The sequence below is a fragment of the Mobula birostris genome, unplaced genomic scaffold (genome assembly GCF_030028105.1).
Source record: "Mobula birostris isolate sMobBir1 unplaced genomic scaffold, sMobBir1.hap1 scaffold_328, whole genome shotgun sequence".
In the NCBI taxonomy this organism is placed as follows: domain Eukaryota; kingdom Metazoa; phylum Chordata; class Chondrichthyes; order Myliobatiformes; family Myliobatidae; genus Mobula; species Mobula birostris.
In genome coordinates, this window is record NW_027276345.1 from 219772 (window position 1) to 242635 (window position 22864).

Consider the following 22864-nt stretch of genomic DNA (forward strand, 5'->3'; position numbering starts at 1 on the left):
AACCTTTAAGCTATGAAGCTGCCAAATCATACCAAATAACACGGAAAAATACACAGCCGCTATAAAGTAGAAATAATGTATGTACAATGTAGTATCACTTACTGGAATCGGGAAGACATGGAGCACGCTGATGATGGTGTGTTAGGCTGAGTCGTTGCAGGTTGGGGTGGTGCAGTGGCCCCACCTTCCAGGCAGCAAACCGATACCCATCCGCAAAGAATGCTGGGCTACAGTGGTAGCCGGGACACACCGAACACATCTTTAAGAAAAAAGCCCAAATAAACAAGCTAGTTAAATAGGTGCCACCCGATACATAAATGTCGACCCAGATCAGAGGCAACGCAATCAGCAATCGCCTCTGATCTGGGCCAACATTTACGTGCCAGGTGGCACCTAATTAATTAGCATGTTTATTTCGGCTTTTACCTTAAAGATATGCTGTGTGCCTCCCGGCTACCGCTGCATTCTCCGCGAATCGGTATCTGTCTGCGGCCTGGGGGTTGGGGTGGTGGGACACTGTGTTGTCATCTCATCATCGTCTGTTTCCATTAGGGTAGGCAGGTCACCTTCTCCTATGACTGCCTGCCTCGATGTCGAAGGTCGAGGTTCGTCGTCTGCTGTGGCTGATGTGGAAGGCTTGAAAAACGACACTATGCTTGACTGCTGAGCCTCATGCATTTTTCTATCATACAGTTCTTTGTAAGGACTCAAACCATCTTGCAAATTTGCCCTAAACCGACGTACCCTTTCAAAATTAAAGTCGTACTTTATCATTACTCATTCGGTTTCGATTGTTACCCTTTCCTCTTCATCTATCAGTTCTTGGTCATGGGATGCCAAAACCTCCAAAACATCATCTTCGTCAACTTCCACAAGTTGTCCTTACTTCGTTCACCACGATTGAAACGCTTCATTATGTCCAGTTTTACGCTAAGTGTAACACCTTTACCAGCTCTTTCAAGCTTTTCTGATACCTTAGAACTCATCTTGCAAACAGCTGCTCACAGGCATGTGTTTAAGCAATGCCGGCTAGAATGCCATTCCAAACCCGGGGGAGAGCGGCTGATTTTTTCGCGCGCTGCTTTAACAGTGAAAACACCTTCTGTTAGCGAAAACAGGGAACAAATGTAGGTCTTTCGTAACAGTGAGGTTTCGTAAAGCAAACGTTCGAAAAGCAGGGGACAGCTGTATTTAATTCATTGTTTACAGGGATCTTGAGAACCCCCCATTCCCTTAAACTTTATAAGACACTGTTGAGGCTTCGCCTTAAGTATTGTGAACACTTTTGGGCTCCTTGTCTAAGAAAAGATGTGCTAGCATTGGAGTGATAAAGCCTCAGCATCACATCCCTGCTCTTGTCTTCTAGAGCTCTTGAAATGAATGCTAACGTTTCTGTTGCCTTCCTCACCACTGACTCTACTTGCAAGGTAACCTTTAGGGCAGGGGTCCTCAACCTTTTTTGCACCATGGACCAGTTTAATATCGACGGGGGGGGGGGGGGGGAGTAGGGTTGCCCACTTTCTCACTGTGTTTACCCTGAGAAAGACTACAATGACCATGAAGCCTTGCGCGGGGCACCTGTGTGTGCATGCGTGACCGCGCATACATGCCGTACGCATGCGTGTGCGTGTATTTTTTTCTACAAATCGGTTTTGTCGATGCTGCTCCGTGAAACTACACTGTACATACATTATTTCTACTTTATATAAGCCGTGTATTTATCATATAATTCCTGCTTTTACTATATGTTAGTGTTATTTTAGGTTTTATGTGTTATTTGGTATGATCTGGTAGGTTAGTTTTTGGGTCTGGGAACGCTCAAAAAATTTTCCCCATATAAATTAATGGTAATTGCTTCTGGCACGAAAAGTTTCATAGGAATGCTCTACCTTAGTGGGGGAAGTACGGGACAAGGGCGGTCCCGCATGGGACAAACCAATTTAACCCAATATACGGGATGTCCCAGCTAATACAGGACAGCTGGCAACCCGGGGGGTGGGGGGGTTAATCACGACCGGAATATAGGTGATAAGTCAACTATAAGTCACTTATAAGTGGCTAATACACTCAATTTCCTTTCTAAAAGGGTTTATCTAACAAATTTAATAAACACACAGCGCATATTTTCCTTGCATGAATATAGTGATAAGTCAATAGCATCTTAATATTTTAAGTAACGTTTGGATATTAAACACACAGCACATATTTTCCTCGTATGAACATATAAAATCATTGCAACACACTAATATCGCTGAATCAGTGGGAGCCCTGGGCTTGTTTTCCTGCAACAACACGGTCCCATCGAGGGGTGATGGGAGACAGCGATACTCAAAGGGGGTTCCTTATGTCCAGTCTATTCCGCAATTTAGTTTTCGTTGCATTCATTGCAGAAAACCCTGCTTCGCAGAGATATGTTGGAAATGGAAGCAACGTTTTCAGTGCTTTCGTGGCTATCTCAGGATATTTAGCCTTGACTTTGATCCAGAATGCCAGCAGAGATGTTATGTCAAACATACTTTTCAGTCCACCACCATCTACAAGCTCGAGGAGTTGATTTTCTTCCCAACACGACATGGATGACGTGTACGTAATGACCTCGCGGGTGTCCAAGTTCAACAGCGGGTGTGACAGGGAATGAGGAAAGGTGCAGCTGACTCATATCATTTCATATCGCCAAATCATATCGTTTCCTCGCGGCCCGGTGGTTGCGGACCACTGTTTTAGGGTGTTTTGCATAAAGGCTCCCAAGTCCCCTTGCATTTGAGATTTTTGGATTTTCTCCCCACTTAGAAAATAGTCTGCACATTTATTTCTACTATCAAAGTGCATCACTATGGATTTTCCAACATTGTTTTCCATTTTCCACTTTCTTGCCCTTTCCCCTAATCTGTCTAAGTCCTTCTACAGCTTACCTGTTTCCTCAACACTACCTGCCCCTCCAACAATCTTCATATCATCTGCAAACTTGGCAACAAAGCCATCTATTCCATCATTTAAATCATTGATATAAAGCATAAAAAGCAGCCCCAACACCAACCCCTGCGGAACACCACTAGTCACTGGTAGCCAACCAGAAAAGATCCCTTTATTCCCACTCGCTGCCTCCTACCAATCAGTCAATGCGCTAACCATGCCAGTAACTTTCCTGTAATACCAAGGGCTCTTAACTTGGTAAGCAACCTCATGTGTGGCACCTTTTGACAAGCAGTTATGGAGGTTCATTATAGACTTGTAAACAAAAAAAATTGACCAAAAATTTCCACTTGAGAAACCTAACAGGAGTTTTAATAATTTCAAAAATTGTGGAACGTTTGAGAGTGAAAGAGGGGAGGTAGTAGATAACAATTTAAAACTGCTTCTGTTGTAGATGAGTTGGGTTCAGAAAATGCCTTTACATTGAGCTTCTTGGGAGTTTTGGTGTTTTCAAGTTACTGAAATATGATATGAATTTCGAGCAGCAGCCAATCTTAGATCCGAAGTGCGAGAAGATGTAGCTCACTCAGGTTTGTTGACTAAATACATAAGGCAAGAACTCACGACAGTTTGGTGTTTTGAAGTCAGCCAATCAGCGATCAAGATTGATTGTCAAGAACAAATTAAGACAGGGGTAAGTAGAGTAGCCATTGTGTAGCAGTGATTGTAAGGTTTTGGCAAGGTGAGGTTTCAGCGAAAAGCTGTAGTTAGATCTTCCACCCCACCCCCATAGTTTTTTTTTATTGATTTTCCTTCCTTACATTTGCTCACTTTGAACAGCAGGGATGCCGGGCAGGATAGTGGAATGCTCTTCTTGGGGGATGTTGGAAGGCAGGGAAATATCCAGTGTCCCTGATGACTTCACCTGCAACAAGTGTATCCAGCTGCAGCTTCTAACACTCCACATTAAGGAGTTGGAGCTAGAACTAGATGAGCTCCGGATCATTCGGGAGGCTGAAGGGCTGATAGATAGGACATATATAGAGGTAGTCACACCCAAGGTGCAGGACACAGTAGACTGGGTGATAACGGGAGAGTGGTTAAACAGCCAGTGCAAAGTACCCCTGTGGCCATCCCCCAAAACAACAAGATATACCAATTTGGATACTGTTGGTAGGATGACCTTGCAGAGGAAAGTCACAACAATCAGGCCTCTGGCACCGAGTCCAACTGCTGGTGAGTCAGTATCATGGCAAAAACTACACCATGAAGACAAAAGAAAACTCCAAGCAAATCCACGAAAAGGTTATTGAAAAGCACAAGACAAGAGATGGACAAGAAAATTTTAAAGTCCTTGGAGTACAGGCAAGTAAATAATCAACAAATGAAAAGAATATGGCACAGCTGTCAATCTACTTACAGCAGGCCATCCTCATAAACTGAGTGACAATGCAAGAAGGAAATTAGTGAAGGAGGCTACCAAGAGACCTATGACAACTCTGGAGGAGTTACAAGCTTCAGTGGCTAAGATGGGAGAGACTGCGCATACAACAACTGTTACCCAGGTGCTTCACCAGTCATGGCTTTTTGGGAGAGTGGCAAAGAGAAAGCCACTGTTGAAAAAAAACTCATATGAAATCTCGGCTAAAGTTAGCCAGAAGGCATGTGGGAGACTCTGAAATCAGCTGGAAGGTTCTATGGTCTGGTGAAACCAAAACTGAGCTTTTTGGCCATCAGACTAAATCCAATGTTTGGCACAAGTCAAACACCAGACATCATCAAGAACACATCATCCCTACCGTGAAGCATGGTGGCTGCATTATGCTGTGGGGATGCTTCACTGCAGCAGGCCCTGGAAGGCTTGTGAAGGTAGATGATAAAATGAATGCACCAAAATACATGGAATTCCAGGAGGAAAACCTGAGAAGTCTGCAAGAGAACTGTGAGTTGGGAGTTAGTTTTCCAACAAAACAATGACCCAAGCATAAAGCCAAAGCTACACAGCAATGGATTAATGTCCTGGAGTGGCCAAGTCAGAGTCAAGACCTCAATCCAATTGAGAATACGTGACTGGACTTGAAAAGGGCCGTTCACTCACATTCCCCATGCAATCTGACACAGCTTGAGCAGTTTTGTAAAGAAAAATAGGGAAAAATTGCAGTGTCCAGATGTGCAAAGCTTATAGAGACCTAACCACACAGACTCAAGACTGTAATTGCCGCCAAAGGCACAGTTACTAAATGCTGACTTCAAGGGGATGAGTGCTTATACAATTAATTAATTTATTTGTGTTTTATATTTGTAATTAATTTTGATCACTTTGTAGAGATCTGTTTTCACTTTGACACAGAAGAGTATTTTTCTGTTCAGCAATGTCAAAAAAAGCCAAATTAAATCCACTATGATTCAATGTTGTAAAATAATAAATCTTAAGAACTTCCAAAGGGTGTGAATACATTTTATAGGCACTGAACAGTTTAAGCATGATGCGACTAATGTCCTGAGCTGCATATTTTTCAGTGGAAGTAATGGAAGAAAGGCCGATCACCTCAGGGCATGGATCAACACATGGAATTATGATATTATAGCCATTAGTGAGACTTCGTTGCAGGACTGGCAGCTCAATATTTCAGGAGAGATTATATGAGGAGGGGTGGAGTTACTAGTCAGGGAATTTGTCACAGCAATACTCAGTCAGGACAGACTGAACAACTCATCTAGTAAGACGTTATGGGTAGAACTGAGGAATAAAGAATGTATGACCACCAAATAGTCTGCGGGATTTTGAGTAACAAATCTGTAGAGAGATCACAGACTGTTACAAGAAACACAGGGTTGCTGTAGTAGGTGATTTTAACTTTTCAGATATTGACTGAACTTCCATACCGTAAAAGGACTAGAAGAACTAGAATCAGTATGAAGAAATCCCGAGAGAGAGTGTGTGACACTCTCACGACTGGTCAGGACATGAAGGGATACAAGAAGACAGGAGACTGGAGGGTGAGAAAATTGGATCAGCCATGATAAAATGGCGGAGCTGACTGGATGAGCCAAATGGCCTAATTCTGCTCCTATATCTTATAGTCCTATGGATACTTGATCTGGTATTAGAGAATGAGAGAGGACAGTGACGGGAGTTTGTGTATGGGAACACTTTGTGTCTAGTGATCATAATGCCATTAGTTTCAAAGTAAATATGCTAGTTCATATGCCAGATACTAGTTCATCAATATTGTGATGTCTTGGAATCAGAATATTATTTGGTCTTCACAGTAGCGTAGAGGCTAGTGCGATACTATTACAGTCAGAGTTCGGAGTTCAAACCCAGTGTCCTCCCTATGGGTATTAGAACATAGAATAGTACAGCACAGTACAGGCCCTTCAGCCCACAGTGATGTGCCGACCCTTAAACCCTGCCTCTCATATAACCCTCCCACCTTAAATTCCTCCATGTACCTTCCTGTAGTCTCTTAAACGTCACTAGTGTATCTGCCTCTACCACTGACTCAGGCAGTGCATTCCACGCACCAACCACTCTCTGAGTAAAAAATCTTCCTCTAATATCCCCTTTGAACTTCCCACCCCTTACCTTAAAGCTATGTCCTCTTGTATTGAGCAGTGGTGCCCTGGGGAAGAGATGCTGGCTGTCCACTCTATCTATTCCTCTTAATACCTTGTATACCTCTATCATGTCTCCTCTCATCCACCTTCTCTCCAAAGAGTAAAGCCCTAGCTCCCTTAATCTCTGGTTTCCTCCCACAATCCAAAGACATACCAGCCAGCAGGTTAACTGGTCATTGCGATTTATCCCGTGATGAGGTTTGGGTTAAATCAGAGGTTGCTGGACAGCACAGCTTGAAAGGTGTTACATTATAACAAATATACTAGCAAACTTAGCAGGATTAAAAGTTGATATACACCCTAGAACTAATTCTCTACATTCAAGTTTTTTTTTTAAAATTGTACCAAGAAATATCAGATAAATGTTCTATACTGTAGAATGATCCTTGCAGATTCAAGGATAACTGCAGTGTTCTGTGAAAGGAAAGAGAAAATTGGGTTTTTAGCCCAAATCATTATTGGGAAGACATTACACTTCGTCTGAAATGCAGTTGAACTGCATTGTATTTTTTAAAAATACAATGGATTATTTTTGATATGAAGGTTAGAAAGTTTATATCCGAATATCTCCCAGACAATTCTTTAACTGTGCAACAAATCCACAGTTCTATACGACGCTTTCTGATTGCACGTGAATCATGCCAGAAATCTGTGTCTTTAAATTCCAAATCAAGCAGTGCACTTGCATGGCAAACCAAAAAATATTGCATTCTATATACAGGTGTCCCCAGTTTTTCGAACGTTCGCTTTATGAAACCTCACTGTTATGAAAGACCTACATTAGTACCATATTTTCGCTTTCAGAAGGTGTTTTCACTGTTACGAAAAAAAAATTCAGCGCGCGATAAAAGGCAGCTCTCCCCCAGATTCCGAACTGCATTGCTTTAACACGTGCCTGTGAGCAGCCGTTTGCAAGATGAGTTCTATGGTATCGGAAAAGCCTGAAAGAGCTTGTAAGGGTGTTATACTTACGGTAAAACTAGACAAAATTAAGCGTTTTGATCGTGGTGAACGAAGTAAGGACAACGTGAGTTTGGCTTGTGGAAGCTGATGAAGATGATGTTGAAGAGGTTTCGGCATCCCATCACCAAGAACTGACAGATGAAGAGCTGATGCAATTGGAAGAAAAAAGGATTAACAATCGAAACCAAATGAGTAATGATAAAGTATGACTTTAATTTTGAAAGGGTACGTCGGTTTAGGGAATATTTGCAGGATGGTTTGAGTCCTTATTAAAGAACTGTGTGATAGAAAAATGTGCGAGGCTCAGCAGCCACAGCAGACGACTAACCTCGACCTTCGACATCGAGGCGGGCAGAGATAGAAGAAGGTGAGCTGCCTGCCCTAATGGAAACAGGCGGCGGGATGACACCCCAGTGTCCCACCACCCCAACACCCAGGCCACGGAGAGATACTGTAACGATTCACGGAGAATGCAAAGGTAGCCGGGAGGCATGCAGCACATCTTTAAGAAAAAAGCCAAAATAAACATGCTAATTAATTAGGTGCCGCCAACACGTAATTGTCGGCCCAGATCAGAGACGACGCCATCAGAAATCAGCACTGATCTGGGCCGACAATTATGGGCAGCACCTAATTAATTAGCATGTTTCAGCTTTTTTCTTAAAGATGTGCTGTATACCTCCCGGCTACCGCTGGACCCCTGCGATCTTCGCAGCAATGTATCGCTCAGCGGCCTGGAGAGTGGAGGGCCACTGCACCAGCCGACCTGCGACGACTCAGTCTGACACACCATCATCAGTGTGCTCGGCGCTGTCCCGATTCCAGTAAGTGATACGACACTGTACATACATTATTTCTACTTTATATCGGTTGTGTATTTTTACATGTTATTTGGTATGATTTGGCAGCTTCATAGCTTAAAGGTTACTGGAGAGCGCTTGTGTGTGTTTTTGCCAACAGCGCTTGCGCGAGATTTTCGCTACGGAGATCTGTGCAGTAATGATTGTGGAAAAGTATTTCTACTTTATATAGGCTGTGTATTTATCACATCATTCCTGCTTTCACTATGTATTACTGTTATTTTAGGTTTTATGTGTTGTTTGGCATGATTTGGTAGGTTATTTTTGGGTCTGCGAACGCTCACAAAATTTTCCCATATAAATAAATGGTAATTGCTTCTTCGCTTTACGACATTTCGGCTTATGAACTGTTTCACAGGAACGCTTTTCCTTCGGATGGTGGGGGAAACCCGCACATGTAATTCAGGAGGGAAGTAAACCATAGGATAATAATACATAGGAACAGAATGAGGCCAATCAACCTATGGAATCTGCTCTGCCATTTGATTATGACTGATCTATTTCCCTCGCCACCTCATTCTCCTGTCTTCTCCCCATAATCTTTCACAACTTGACTTACCAAGAATCTATCAACCTCTACCCAATGCCATCTGTGGCAATAAATTCCACAGATTCATCCCCTTAAGCTTCCAAAACATCCGATCCCCATTCTAACTGGATGCCACTTTACATTGAGTTTGTGCCCTCTGGTCCTAGACTCCCCCACAATAGGAAACATTCTCTCCACATCCACTTTATCCAGTCTTTCAACATTCAACAGGTTTAAATGAGACTTCCAACCCCCCACACCCAACATTCTTCTAAATGCCAGCAAGTACAGGTCCAGAGCCATCAAACACTCCTCATATGATAAGTTTTTCATACCTGGAATCATTTTCGTGAACCTCCTTTGAACCCTCTCCAATGTCAGCATATCATTTCTTAGATAAGGGGTCCAAAACTGCTCCCAGTACTCTAAGTGAGGGATCACCAGTGCCTTGTAAGCCTTACATCCTTGGTTTAAGTTCTTGTCCTCTCAAGATGAGTGCTAATGTTGCATTTGCCTTCCTTGCAACTGACTCAACTTGCAAATTAATCTCCACAAGGATTACCAAGTCCCTTTGCACCTTCGATTTTTGAATTTTTTTCTACCAAAGTGCATGACTATACACTTCCTGATACTGTGTTACATCTGCCATTTTGTTGCCAATTCTCCTAATCTACCCAAGCCCTTCTGCAGCCTCCCTGCTTCTTCTACAGTACCTACCTATTGTCTGCAAACCTGGCCACAAAGTCATCAATTATGTCGCCCAAATCACTGACATACAATGTAAAAGCAAGTAGTCTCAACATGGCCCCTGCAGGACAACACTTGTCACCAGCAGCCACAATCAGAAAAGGCTCCCTTTATTTCCTCTCCTTGCCTCCTGCCAGTCAGCGAATGCTCTAACCATGCTAGTATCTTTCCTGAAATACCATGGGCTCATATCTTGTAGCAGCCTCCATATGCAACACCTTGTCAAAAGCCTTCTGAAAATCCAAGCACAGTACACAACATCCACTGACTCTCCTAAGTCTATCCTGCTTGTTATTTCCTCAAAGAATTCCAACAGATCTATCAGGCAAGATTTTCCCTTAAAGAAACCATGCTGACTTTGGCGTATTTTACCAAGTCCCTCCAGGGTCCCAAAACCTCATACTTTGACTCCAACATCTTACCAGCCTTTCTTCAGTCTTCCTTTCTTCTTGAAGAGTTAACTGACATTTGCAATTTTTACTCCTCGGGAACCATGCCAGAATCCGTTGATTCTTGAAAGATCATTACTGATGTCTCCACAGTATCTTCAGCCACCTCTTTCAGAACCATTTGGTTTAGCCCATCTGGTCCAGGTGACTTATCTACCATCAGACCTTTCAGCTTCCCAAGCACCTTCTCCCTAGTAATAGCAACTGCACTCATCTCTGCCCCCAGGACATTCTCAAACTTCTGGTATACTGCTGGGGTCTTCCACATTGCAGACTGATGCAAAATATTTATTCAGTCTGTCCACCATTTCCTTGTTCCCCCATAACTACTTCTCCACCATCATTTTTAAGTAGTCCGATATCTACTCATGCCTTCTACTCTTCATATAGTTGAAAAACCTTGTTGTATCCTCTTTGATATTACTGGCTTCAGGTTTCATCTTTTCCCCCCTTATGGCTTTTTCAGTTGTCTTCAGTTGGTTTTTAGAAGATTCCCAATCCTCTAACTTCCGCTAGCTTCTGCTCTATTATGCCACCTCCCCACCTCCCAATCATACCACATCCGTTATTTATTTATATACACACATTTTCTCTCTCTCTCTCCCTTTTCTCCCTCTGTCCCTCTGACTATACCCCTTGCCCATCCTCTGGGCCGCCCCCCCCCCACCTTTTCCTTCTCCCTAGGCCTCCTGTCCCATGATCCTCTCATATCCCTTTTGCCAAACACCTGCCCAGCTCTTGGCTCTATCCCTCCCCCTCCTGTCTTCTCTTATCATTTTGGATCTCCCCTTCCCCCTCCCACTTTCAAATCTCTTACTAGCTCTTCCTTCAGTTAGTCCTGACGAAGGGTCTCAGCCCGAAACATCGACTGTACCTCTTCCTAGAGATGCTGCCTGGCCTGCTGCATTCACCAGCAACTTTGATGTGTGTTGCTTGAATTTCCAGCATCGACAGAATTCCTCGTGTTTGCTCTATTATGCCCTCGCTTTTGCTTTTATATTGGCTTTCATTTCCCTTGTGTCATCCTGGCTTTAGAATATTACATCTTCTTTGGGATGTATCTATCCTGTACCTTCCAAGTTGCACCCAGAAACCACAGCCATTGTTGCTCTGCCATCATCCTTACTAACATCCCCTTGCAATCAACTTTGGCCAGCTCCTCTCTCATACTTCTGTAATTCCGTTTACTCTACTGTAATACATTTGACGTTAGCTTCTCCCTCTAAAATTACAGGGTGATTTCTGTCATATTATTATCATGCTAAGTGTTCCTTTATCTTAAGCTTTCTAACCAAATCTGGTTAATTACACAACACCCAATCCCCGAGTGGGCTCAACCACAAGCTGCTCCAAAAAGCCATTTCATAGGCATTCTACAAATTCTCTCTCAATTTTACCCTTTTATTCCCAACAGTCCAAGCAAATCTGCCCACAAGCATATGGGTCCCCCTCGGGTTCAGGTGAACCCATCCCTTTTGTACAGGTTACACTTTCCCCTGAAGAGACCCAATGTTCCAGAAATTTGAAAATCCTGCTCCCTGCACCAGTTCCTCAGCCTTAGATTCACCTGCCAAATCATCTTGTTCTTACCCTCACTGGCCTGTGGGACAAGGAGCAATCCAGAGAGTACCACCCTAGAGGTCCTGTTTTTCAGTTCCCTAAATTGTCTCTTCAGTACCTCCTCCCTTTTCCTGCCTTTTTGCCAATATGTACAAGACTTCTGGCTGTGCACCCACCACTTTAGAATGCTATGGACCTAATCTGAGATGTCCCTGACTCTGGCATCTTGCAGGCAATTTGCTATCTGGGTGTCTCTATCGCATCCACTGTATATTTCATGTCCACTCCTCTATGAAATCCCCTGACATTACTGCAGTCCTCTTCTCCCTCTTCCTTACCTCCAGAGATCCAATTGCTGAGGCTTCCCTAGGTAGCTACCCCGCCCCCCCAAAAGTATCCAAAACAGTATGTTTACTGTTAACGGTAACAACTACAGGGGTAATCTGTACTGGCTGCCCATTTCTTTTCCCTCTCCTGACAGTCACTCAGCAATTCAAGGCAACTCCCTCCCTGTAGCTGCCATCTCAGCTCCTCAGTTTCCCATATGAGCCAAAGTTCATCGAGCTGCAGCAGCAGTTCTCGTAATCTCGTATCCAATGATGATAAGGTGATTTTTAAACAAGCAAAATGAATACAGGAAGGAAATAGCGGGCTTAATAACATGGTGTCATGATAACCTTTCCCTCAAAGTCAGTGAGCAAAATAAAGTAGCTGGTCAGTAACTTCAGGAAAGGGGGGGGAGGGGGGCGGAGAGGGTTGTGCATAAATCAAGTGTTGAGGTTGAGAAGGTTGAGAGCTTCAGTTCCGAGGAGTGAACATCACAGACAGCCCATCCTGATTCAGCCACAGAGACACTAAGGCCAAGAAAGCTCACGTCTACTTCTACTTCCTCCAGAAGCTAAATAAATCTGGCACACCCCACTGAAACTTCCTATTGAGAGTATCCTACCTGGCAACTGTACGTGACCACAAGAATCTGCACATCACAGAAAGCAGTCTCCCCTCCAATGGACTCTCAATACTTCTCACTGCCTCAATAAAACAGGAAGCATAATTAGAGACCCCATCCATCCTGTACATTCTCCCTTCATCTTCAGGCCTGAAAGCACATGCTCAAGGATAATTCTACCCACTAGTATAAGACTATTGAATGGTTCCCTGGTATGGCAAAATGGACTCTTGACTTCACAATCTAGGTTGTAATCACTTTGCACTTTGTTCTTTATCTGTACTGCACTTCGCTGCTGTTACATGTTAATTGTTTTACCTTGTTCTACTAGTGTTCAATACACTGCTTGATCTGTATGAACAAGATTTTCATCTGTAGGACAAGATTTTCACTGCACCTTGGTACATGTGACAATAATAAACCAATTCCAATCAGCTACAATATTGATGATTTAGTATCCGGAAATACAGTAACCAAAGGAGTTTCTACTTCTGATATAGTAATTGACGTGTGAAAGACATACCATGGAAGTTAAAATATTCATGAAATTCATTTCATATTTCAGGAAGAGGTAAACACCAAACTCAACAATTTCAGTGTAAAGGCATTTTCTAAACGCCATTTATCTACAAAGGCAATCTCCCCTCTTTTACTGTCAAATATTTTACAATTTTTTAAATCATTAACCTCCTCTTGAGTGGAAACAGTTCCAGTGACTTTTCATTGGTATCATTTTGGAAGCCTTTAGTTTAAATGACTTAAATTAGATGGTCCAAATTATATGACATTTTGCCTATTCAACAGCTTATATAAACTATATTTCTATTTTCAAATGCATTAATATAATTTGTGTTATGACTTTACCAACAATCAGAAATATAGCAAAATACCTTTCAGAGTCCTTATTCACCAATACCAGAATCTTGTTCATGACTGTTTGTTTCCATTTATTATTAATTTTTTTTTACAAAATCCATCACTGAAATGCCCAATGTAATTTGACCCCAATGCCCAAGCCTGTAACATAAATAATAATAGGACAGTCAACATGACAGCTGAATGCAGTACCAGAATATCAAAACACACTGAAATTTATGAGTGGTTGATGATGAAACACAAACACAAGCTCAACAGAAACATTTTTTTAAAAAGGTGTATAACACAGAGCTAGCTGTTGCCTGTACACAACTATTTTGTAAAAGGTTTACACTGACTACATCCTTTTAATGAGTTTTTTTTTTAAAAACTGCAGATACTAGAAAACTGAAATAAAAACAGATAATGCTGAAAGTCATCAGCAATTCAGACTGCACCTGGAAAGAGAAACATTTAACATTTTAGACAGCAATTCTCTCATCAGGTTATTCTGGTGAGTGGTCATAGCAGGAGTTATTTTGCTTTTTCCACAGTGGCTGCATGACCTAATAAGTGTTCCAGCATTTGCCAATTTTATTCCATATGCTATTGGATAATATAACTCAATGGTACAGAGGTTGAATTTTCCAGTTTCAGTTAACCTTTGCCTCTCATGTCCCCCTCCACTTCCAATTCTCCCATCCTTGTTCCTTTTCTCATATCACTTATCACCCACTAGCATCTGCATCTACCATTGAGTAAAAGAAAATTTCCTCTGACACCACCCCTATACCTTCCTCCAAACACCTTAAAGTTATGTCAACAGCAGGAATTCTGCAGATGCTGGAAATTCAAGCAACACACATCAAAGTTGCTGGTGAACGCAGCAGGCCAGGCAGCATCTCTAGGAAGAGGTGCAGTCGATGTTTCAGGCCGAGACCCTTCGTCAGGACTAACTAAAGGAAGAGTGAGTAAGGGATTTGAAAGTGGGAGGGGGAGGGGGAGATCCAAAATGATAGGAGAAGACAGGAGGGGGAGGGATAGAGCCAAGAGCTGGACATGTGATAGGCAAAAGGGGATACGAGAGGATCATGGGACAGGAGGTCCGGGAAGAAAGACAAGGCGGCGGGGGTGGGACCCAGAGGATGGGCAAGAGGTATATTCAGAGGGACAGAGGGAGAAAAAGGAGAGTGAGAGAAAGAATGTGTGCATAAAAATAAGTAACAGATGGGGTACGAGGGGGAGGTGGGGCCTTAGCGGAAGTTAGAGAAGTCGATGTTCATGCCATCAGGTTGGAGGCTACCCAGACGGAATATAAGGTGTTGTTCCTCCAACCTGAGTGTGGCTTCATCTTTACAGTAGAGGAGGCCGTGGATAAACATGTCAGAATGGGAATGGGATGTGGAATTAAAATGTGTGGCCGCTGGGAGATCCTGCTTTCTCTGGCGGACAGAGCGTAGATGTTCAGCAAAGCAGTCTCCCAGTCTGCGTCGGGTCTCGCCAATATATAAAGGGCCACATCGGGAGCACCGGACGCCGTATATCACCCCAGTCGACTCACAGGTGAAGTGTTGCCTCACCTGGAAGGACTGTTTGGGGCCCTGAATGGTGGTAAGGGAGGAAGCGTAAGGGCATGTGTAGCACTTGTTCCGCTTACACGGATAAGTGCCAGGAGGGAGATCAGTGGGGAGGGATGGGGGGGACGAATGGACAAGGGAGTTGCGTAGGGAGCGATCCCTGCGGAATGCAGAGAGAGGGGGGGAGGGAAAGATGTGCTTAGTGGTGGGATCCCGTTGGAGGTGGTGGAAGTTACAGAAAATAATATGTTGGACCCGGAGGCTGGTGGGGTGGTAGGTGAGGACCTGGGGAACCCTATTCCTCGTGGGGTGGCGGGAGGATGGAGTGAGAGCAGATGTACGTGAAATGGGGGAGATGCATTTAAGAGTAGAGTTGATAGTGGAGGAAGGGAAGCCCCTTTCTTTAAAAAGGAAGACATCTCCCTCGTCCTAGAATGAAAAGCCTCATCCTGAGAGCAGATGCGGCGGAGACGGAGGAATTGCGAGAAGGGGATGGCGTTTTTGCAAGAGACAGGGTGAGAAGAGGAATAGTCCAGATAGCTGTGAGAGTCAGTAGGCTTATAGTAGACATCAGTGGATAAGCTGTCTCCAGAGATAGAGACAGAAAGATCTAGAAAGGGGAGGGAGGTGTCAGAAATGGACCAGGTAAACTTGAGGGCGAAGGGGTCATCGGTGGGGGTGGAAGAGTCCATGCGAGTTCCGTGTTCGCCATGATGCGGAACTTTTCTTCCGCCGTCTCCGAGCCTACTTCTTCGGCAAGGACTCTTCCACCCCCACCGATGACCCCTTCTCCCGTCTTCAACCCTCCTCTTCTTCATGGACACCCCGCTCTGGTCTTCTGCCTGCTCTGGATCTCGATATCGCAAATTGCCGACGGGACATCAACCGTCTCGACTTCACCGCACCTTGTCCCCATTCCAACCTCACTCCTTCGGAACGCTCTGCTCTCCACTCCCTCTGCACTAATCCCAACCTTATTATTAAACCCGCCGATAAGGGGGTTGCCATTGTAGTCTGGCACACTGACCTCTACCCTGCCAAGGCACAGCCACAACTTGCGGATACCTCCTCTTATTTACCCCTCGATCGTGACCCCACTAAGGAGCACCAGGCCATTGTCTCCCACACCAGCACCGACTTTATCCGCTCAGGAGATCTCCCAGCCTTATAGTTCCCACACCCCGCACTTCCCGTTTCTACCTCCTACCCAAGATCCACAAACCTGCCTGTCCTGGCCGACCTATTGTCTCAGCTTGCTCCTGCCCCACCGAACTCGTTTCTGCATACCTCGACACGGTTTAATCCCCCCTTGTTCAATCCCTTCCGACCTATGTTCGTGACACTTCTCACGCTCTTAAACTTTTCGATGATTTTAAGTTCCCTGGCCCCCACCGCTTTATTTTCACCATGGATGTCCAGTCCTTATATACTTTCATCCCCCATCAGGGTGGTCTCAAAACTCTACGCTTCTTTTTGGATTCCAGACCTAATCAGTTCCCCTCTACCACCACTCTGCTCCATCTAGCGGAATTAGTCCTTACTCTTAATAATTTCTCCTTTGGCTCCTCCCACTTCCTCCAAACTAAAGGTGTAGCTATGGGTACCCGTATGGGTCCTAGCTATGCCTGCCTTTTTGTTGGGTTTGTGGAACAATCTATGTTCCGTGCCTATTCTGGTATCTGTCCCCCACTTTTCCTTCGCTACATCGACGACTGCATTGGTGCTGCTTCCTGCACGCATGCAGAACTCGTTGACTTTATTAACTTTGCGTCCAACTTTCACCCTGCCCTCAAGTTTACCTGGTCCATTTCTGACACCTCCCTCCCCTTTCTAGATCTTTCTGTCTCTGTCTCTGGAGACAGCTCATCCACTGATGTCTACTATAAGCCTACTGACTCTCACAGCTATCTGGACTATTCCTCTTCTCACCCTGTCTCTTGAAAAAACGCCATCCCCTTCTCGCAATTCCTCCGTCTCTGCCGCATCTGCTCTCAGGATGAGGCTTTTCATTCTAGGACGAGGGAGATGTCTTCCTTTTTTAAAGAAAGGGGCTAACCTTCCTCCACTATCAACTCTGCTCTTAAACGCATCTCTCCCATTTCACGTACATCTGCTCTCACTCCATCCTCCCGCCACCCCACGAGGAATAGGGTTCCCCTGGTCCTCACCTACCACCCCACCAGCCTCCGGGTCCAACATATTATTCTCCGTAACTTCCGCCACCTCCAACGGGATCCCACCACTAAGCACATCTTTCCCTCCCCCGCCCCCTCTGCATTCCGCAGGGAACGCTCCCTACGCAACTCCCTTGTCCATTCGTCCCCCGCATCCCTCCCCACTGATCTCCCTCCTGGCACTTATCCATGTAAGCGGAACAAGTGCTACAACTGCGCTCTTTTGGCGCAGGCGTGACCTGTACAAAAAGGACGGGTTACACTTGAATCCTAGGGGGACCAATATCCTGGCAGGGAGATTAGCGAGGGCTGCTGAGGTGACTTTAAACTAGAATGGTTGGGGGGTGGGAATCAAATTAAAGAGGCTAGGCGAGAGGAGGTTAGTTCACAACAGGGGGATGGGAACCAGTGTAGAGAGACAGAGGGGTGTAAAGTGAGGGTAGAAGCGAAAAGTACTAAGGAGAAAAGTAAAAGTGGCAGGCCGACAAATCCAGGGCAAGCATTAAAAAGGGCCACTTTTCAACATAATTGTATAAGGGCTAAGAGAGTTGTAAAAGAGCACCTGAAGGCTTTGTGTGTCAATACAAGGTGCATTCGTAATAAGGTGGATGAATTGAAAGTACAGATTGTTATTAATGATTATGATATAGTTGGGATCACAGAGACATGGCTCCAGAGTGACCAGGGATGGGAGCTCAACGTTCAGGGATATTCAATATTCAGGAGGGATAGACATGAAGGAAGGGGTGGTGGGGTGGCGTTGCTGCTTAAAGAAGAGATTAACGCAATAGAAAGGAAGGACATAAACCGGGAAGATGTGGAATCGATATGGGTAGAGCTGCGTAACACTAAGGGGCAGAAAACGCTGGTGGGAGTTGTGTACAGGCCACCTAACAGTGGTAGTGAGGTCGGAGATGGTATTAAACAGGAAATTAGAAATCTGTGCAATAAAGGAACAGCAGTTATAATGAGTGACTTCAATCTACATGTAGATTGGGTGAACCAAATTGGTAAAGGTGCTGAGGAAGAGGATTTCTTGGAATGTATGCAGGATGGTTTTTTGAACCAACATGTCGAGGAACCAACTAGAGAGCGGGCTATTCTAGACTGGGTATTGAGCAATGAGGAAGGGTTAATTAGCAATCTTGTTGTGAGAGGTCCCTTGGGTAAGAGTGACCATAATATGGTGGAATTCTTCATTAAGATGGAGAGTGACATAGTTAATTCAGAAACAAAGGTTCTGAACTTAAAGAGGGGTAACTTTGAAGGTATAAGACGTGAATTAGCTAAGATAGACTGGCAAATGACACTTAAAGGATTGACGGTGGATATGCAATGGCAAGCATTTAAAGATCGCATGGATGAACTACAACAATTGTTCATCCCAGTTTGGCAAAAGAATAAATCAAGGAAGGTAGTGCACCCGTGGCTGACAAGAGAAATTAGGGATAGTATCAATTCCAAAGAAGAAGCATACAAATTAGCCAGAAAAAGTGGCTCACCTGAGGACTGGGAGAAATTCACAGTTCAGCAGAGGAGGACAAAGGGCTTAATTAGGAAGGGGAAAAAAGATTATGAGAGAAAACTGGCAGGGAACATAAAAACTGACTGTAAAAGCTTTTATAGATATGTAAAAAGGAAAAGACTGGTAAAGACAAATGTAGGTCCCCTGCAGACAGAAACAGGTGAATTGATTATGGGGAGCAAGGACATGGCAGACCAATTGAATAATTACTTTGGTTCTGTCTTCACTAAGGAGGACATAAATAATATTCCAGAAATAGTAGGGGACAGAGGGCCCAGTGAGATGGAGGAACTGAGCGAAATACATGTTAGTAGGGAAGTGGTGTTAGGTAAATTGAAGGGATTGAAGGCTGATAAATCCCCAGGACCAGATGGTCTACATCCTAGAGTGCTTAAGGAAGTAGCCCAAGAAATAGTGGATGCATTAGTGATAATTTTTCAAAACTCGTTAGATTCTGGACTAGTTCCTGAGGATTGGAGGGTGGCTAATGTAACCCCACTTTTTAAAAAAGGAGGGAGAGAGAAACCGGGGAATTATAGACCGGTTAGCCTAACATCGGTGGTGGGGAAACTGCTGGAGTCAGTTATCAAAGATGTGATAACAGCACATTTGGAAAGCGGTGAAATCATCGGACAAAGTCAGCATGGATTTGTGAAAGCAAAATCATGTCTGACGAACCTCATAGAATTTTTTGAGGATGTAACTAGTAGAGTGGATAGGGGAGAACCAGTGGATGTGGTATATTTGGATTTTCAAAAGGCTTTTGACAAGGTCCCACACAGGAGATTAGTGTGCAAACTTAAAGCACACGGTATTGGGGGTAAGGTATTGATGTGGATGGAGAATTGGTTAGCAGACAGGAAGCAAAGAGTGGGAATAAACGGGACCTTTTCAGAATGGCAGGCGGTGACTAGTGGGGTACCGCAAGGCTTAGTGCTGGGACTCCAGTTGTTTACAATATATATTAATGACTTGGATGAGGGAATTAAATGCAGCATCTCCAAGTTTGCGGATGACACGAAGCTGGGTGGCAGTGTTAGCTGTGAGGAGGATGCTAAGAGGATGCAGGGTGACTTGGATAGGTTGGGTGAGTGGGCAAATTCATGGCAGATGCAATTTAATGTGGATAAATGTGAAGTTATCCACTTTGGTGGCAAAAATAGGAAAACAGATTATTATCTGAATGGTGGCCGATTAGGAAAAGGGGAGGTGCAACGAGACCTGGGTGTCATTATACACCAGTCATTGAAAGTGGGCATGCAGGTACAGCAGGCGGTGAAAAAGGCAAATGGTATGCTGGAATTTACAGCGAGAGGATTCGAGTACAAGAGTAGGGAGGTACTACTGCAGTTGTACAAGGCCTTGGTGAGACCACACCTGGAGTATTGTGTGCAGTTTTGGTCCCCTAATCTGAGGAAAGACATCCTTGCCGTAGAGGGAGTACAAAGAAGGTTCACCAGATTGATTCCTGGGATGGCAGGACTTTCATATGAAGAAAGACTGGATGAACTGGGCTTGTACTCGTTGGAATTTAGAAGATTGAGGGGGGATCTGATTGAAACTTATAAAATCCTAAAGGGATTGGACAGGCTAGATGCAGGAAGATTGTTCCTGATGTTGGGGAGGTCCAGAACAAGGGGTCACAGTTTGAGGATAAAGGGGAAGCCTTTTAGGACCGAGATTAGGAAAAACTTCTTCACACAGGGAGTGGTGAATCTGTGGAATTCTCTGCCACAGGAAACAGTTGAGGCCAGTTCACTGGCTATATTTAAGAGGGAGTTAGATATGGCCCTTGTGGCTACGGGGATCAGGGGGTATGGAGGGAAGGCTGGGGCGGGGTTCTGAGTTGGATGATCAGCCATGATCATTATAAATGGCGGTGCAGGCTCGAAGGGCCGAATGGCCTACTCCTGCACCTATTTTCTATGTTACATGCCCTTACACTTCCTCCCTTACCACCATTCAGGGCCCCAAACAGTCCTTCCAGGTGAGGCAACACTTCACCTGTGAGTCGACTGGGGTGATATACTGCGTCCGGTGCTCCTGATGTGGCCTTTTATATATTGGCGAGACCCGACGCAGACTGGGAGACCGCTTTGCTGAACATCTACACTCTGTCCGCCAGAGAAAGCAGGATCTCCCAGCGGCCACACATTTTAATTCCACATGTCTATCCACGGCCTCCTCTACTGTAAAGATGAAGCCACACTCAGGTTGGAGGAACAACACCTTATATTCCGTCTGGGTAGCCTCCAACCTGATGGCATGAACATCGACTTCTCTGACTTCCGCTAAGGCCCCACCTCCCCCTCGTACCGCATCTGTTACTTATTTTTATGCACATTCTTTCTCTCACTCTCCTTTTTCTCCCTCTGTCCCTCTGAATATACCTCTTGCTCATCCTCTGGGTACCCCCCCATCTTTCTTCCCAGACCTCCTGTCCCATGATCCTCTCATATCCCCTTTTGCCTATCATCTGTCCAGCTCTTGGCTCTATCCCTCCCCCTCCTGTCTTCTCCTATCATTTTGGATCTCCCCCTCCCCCTCCAACTTTCATATCCCTTACTCACTCTTCCTTCAGTTAGTCCTGACGAAGGGTCTCGGCCTGAAACATCGACTGTACCTCTTCCTAGAGATGCTGCCTGGCCTGCTGCGTTCACCAGCAACTTTTATGTGTGTTGCTTAAAGTTATGTCCCCTTGTATTAACCAATTCCATCCTGGGAAAAAGTCTCCAGCTGTTCACTTGATTTATGCCTCATCTTCTACATGCTATGACGTCACCTCACGGCCCTCCTTCGCTCCAAACAGATGCGCACTCAATCAATGCTGTCTAATCCAGACAGCATGGTGGTAAACCATTTCTGTGCCCTCTCTACAGCTTCGTAAAATGAGGCAAGCAGAGAGAGGGGAACGTTGACTCAGACCACGAGAGGCCTGTGTCGGACATTTTCATGCCTTACAAGGCACAGATTGGAAGTCTGTGTGGGGCGCCACTCCTCGCACAGACTGGAGCAATGTGTGATTAAGTGCCTTGCTCAAGGGCACAAACACACTGCCACAGCTGAGGCTCGAACTAGCAACCTTGAGATAACTAGACGAACGCCTTAACCACTTGGCCACGTGCAAGCAGAACCATTTAAATATTCTATCTGGGCTAAACAGAATTTTATAGATCTGCAATATTACATCATGGTTCTTGAAATCAATCCTCCAACTAATGAAGGCCAGTGCATGATATACCTTAACCACCTTATCAACTTGTACAGTAATTTTGAAAGATCAATGGACATGAAACGTGATCCCTCTGTTCCTCCAGAATCCTGTCACTATGTTGCCTTCAAGTTTGACCTTCCAAAGTGCAGCACTACACACTTTTCCAGATTGATATCCATCTGCCACTTCTCAACACAGTTCTGCACCCTATCAATGTACATTTGTAAACAACCTTCAACACTATAGATAGCATCGCAAACCTTCACATCATCTGCAGACTTCGAATCCACCCATCAACTTCCTAAACAGATCACTTGCTAAGACAAAAAGAGCGGGGGAAGGCGGAGGGCAGAACAGATCCCTGTGGAACACCATTGGTCATTGACCTCTTGGCAGATTGCACTCTATCTTCTGTAGGCAAGCCAATTCTGTACCCATACAGCAAAGTTTCTCCGGATCCCATCTCCTGACTTTCTGAATGAACCTACCATGAGGAACCTTGTCAAATGCTTTATTAAAATCCACGTACTCCACATCAACTGCTCTGCCTTCAATGTTTTTTCAATTCCAAAGAATTCAATCAAGCTAGTGAAACACAAACCTGCCTCTCACAAAGCCATGTTGACTATCCCTAACCATAGTATCCTTCTCCAAATGCTCGCAAACCCCGTCCCTAAGGGTATGTCCACACTATGCCGGATAATTTTGAAAACAAAGCTTTTTTTCTTCGTTTTGACCTTCTGTCCACACTGAAACGGTGTTTTCATTCCCCGAAAACAGAGATTTTCAGAAACTGTCTCCAGAGTGAATAAATATGAAAACGCCTAATATCCATTGTAGTGTGCACGGGGTAAACGGAGAGATTTAAAAACGCTGTCATGACAACACCACAACAACAATGCTTTTTCTGCTTCTGCTTGGTACTGTG

General features: G+C 44.5%; 1 protein-coding gene across 4 annotated transcripts in view; it reads right to left on the bottom strand.

The window, feature by feature from the left end:
• Positions 1-22864, bottom strand: part of LOC140192979 (BCLAF1 and THRAP3 family member 3-like) — a 77942-nt gene that overhangs the window by 45984 nt on the left and 9094 nt on the right. The window contains exon 2 of one of the 4 annotated variants that reach the window (XM_072250449.1): positions 13482-13608. The exons of the other annotated variants lie outside the window; for them this stretch is intronic. Coding sequence (XP_072106550.1) covers positions 13482-13522 — 41 coding nt within the window. The 5' untranslated portion in view covers positions 13523-13608. The remainder of the gene's footprint in view (positions 1-13481; positions 13609-22864) is intronic. 4 annotated transcript variants of the gene reach the window in all.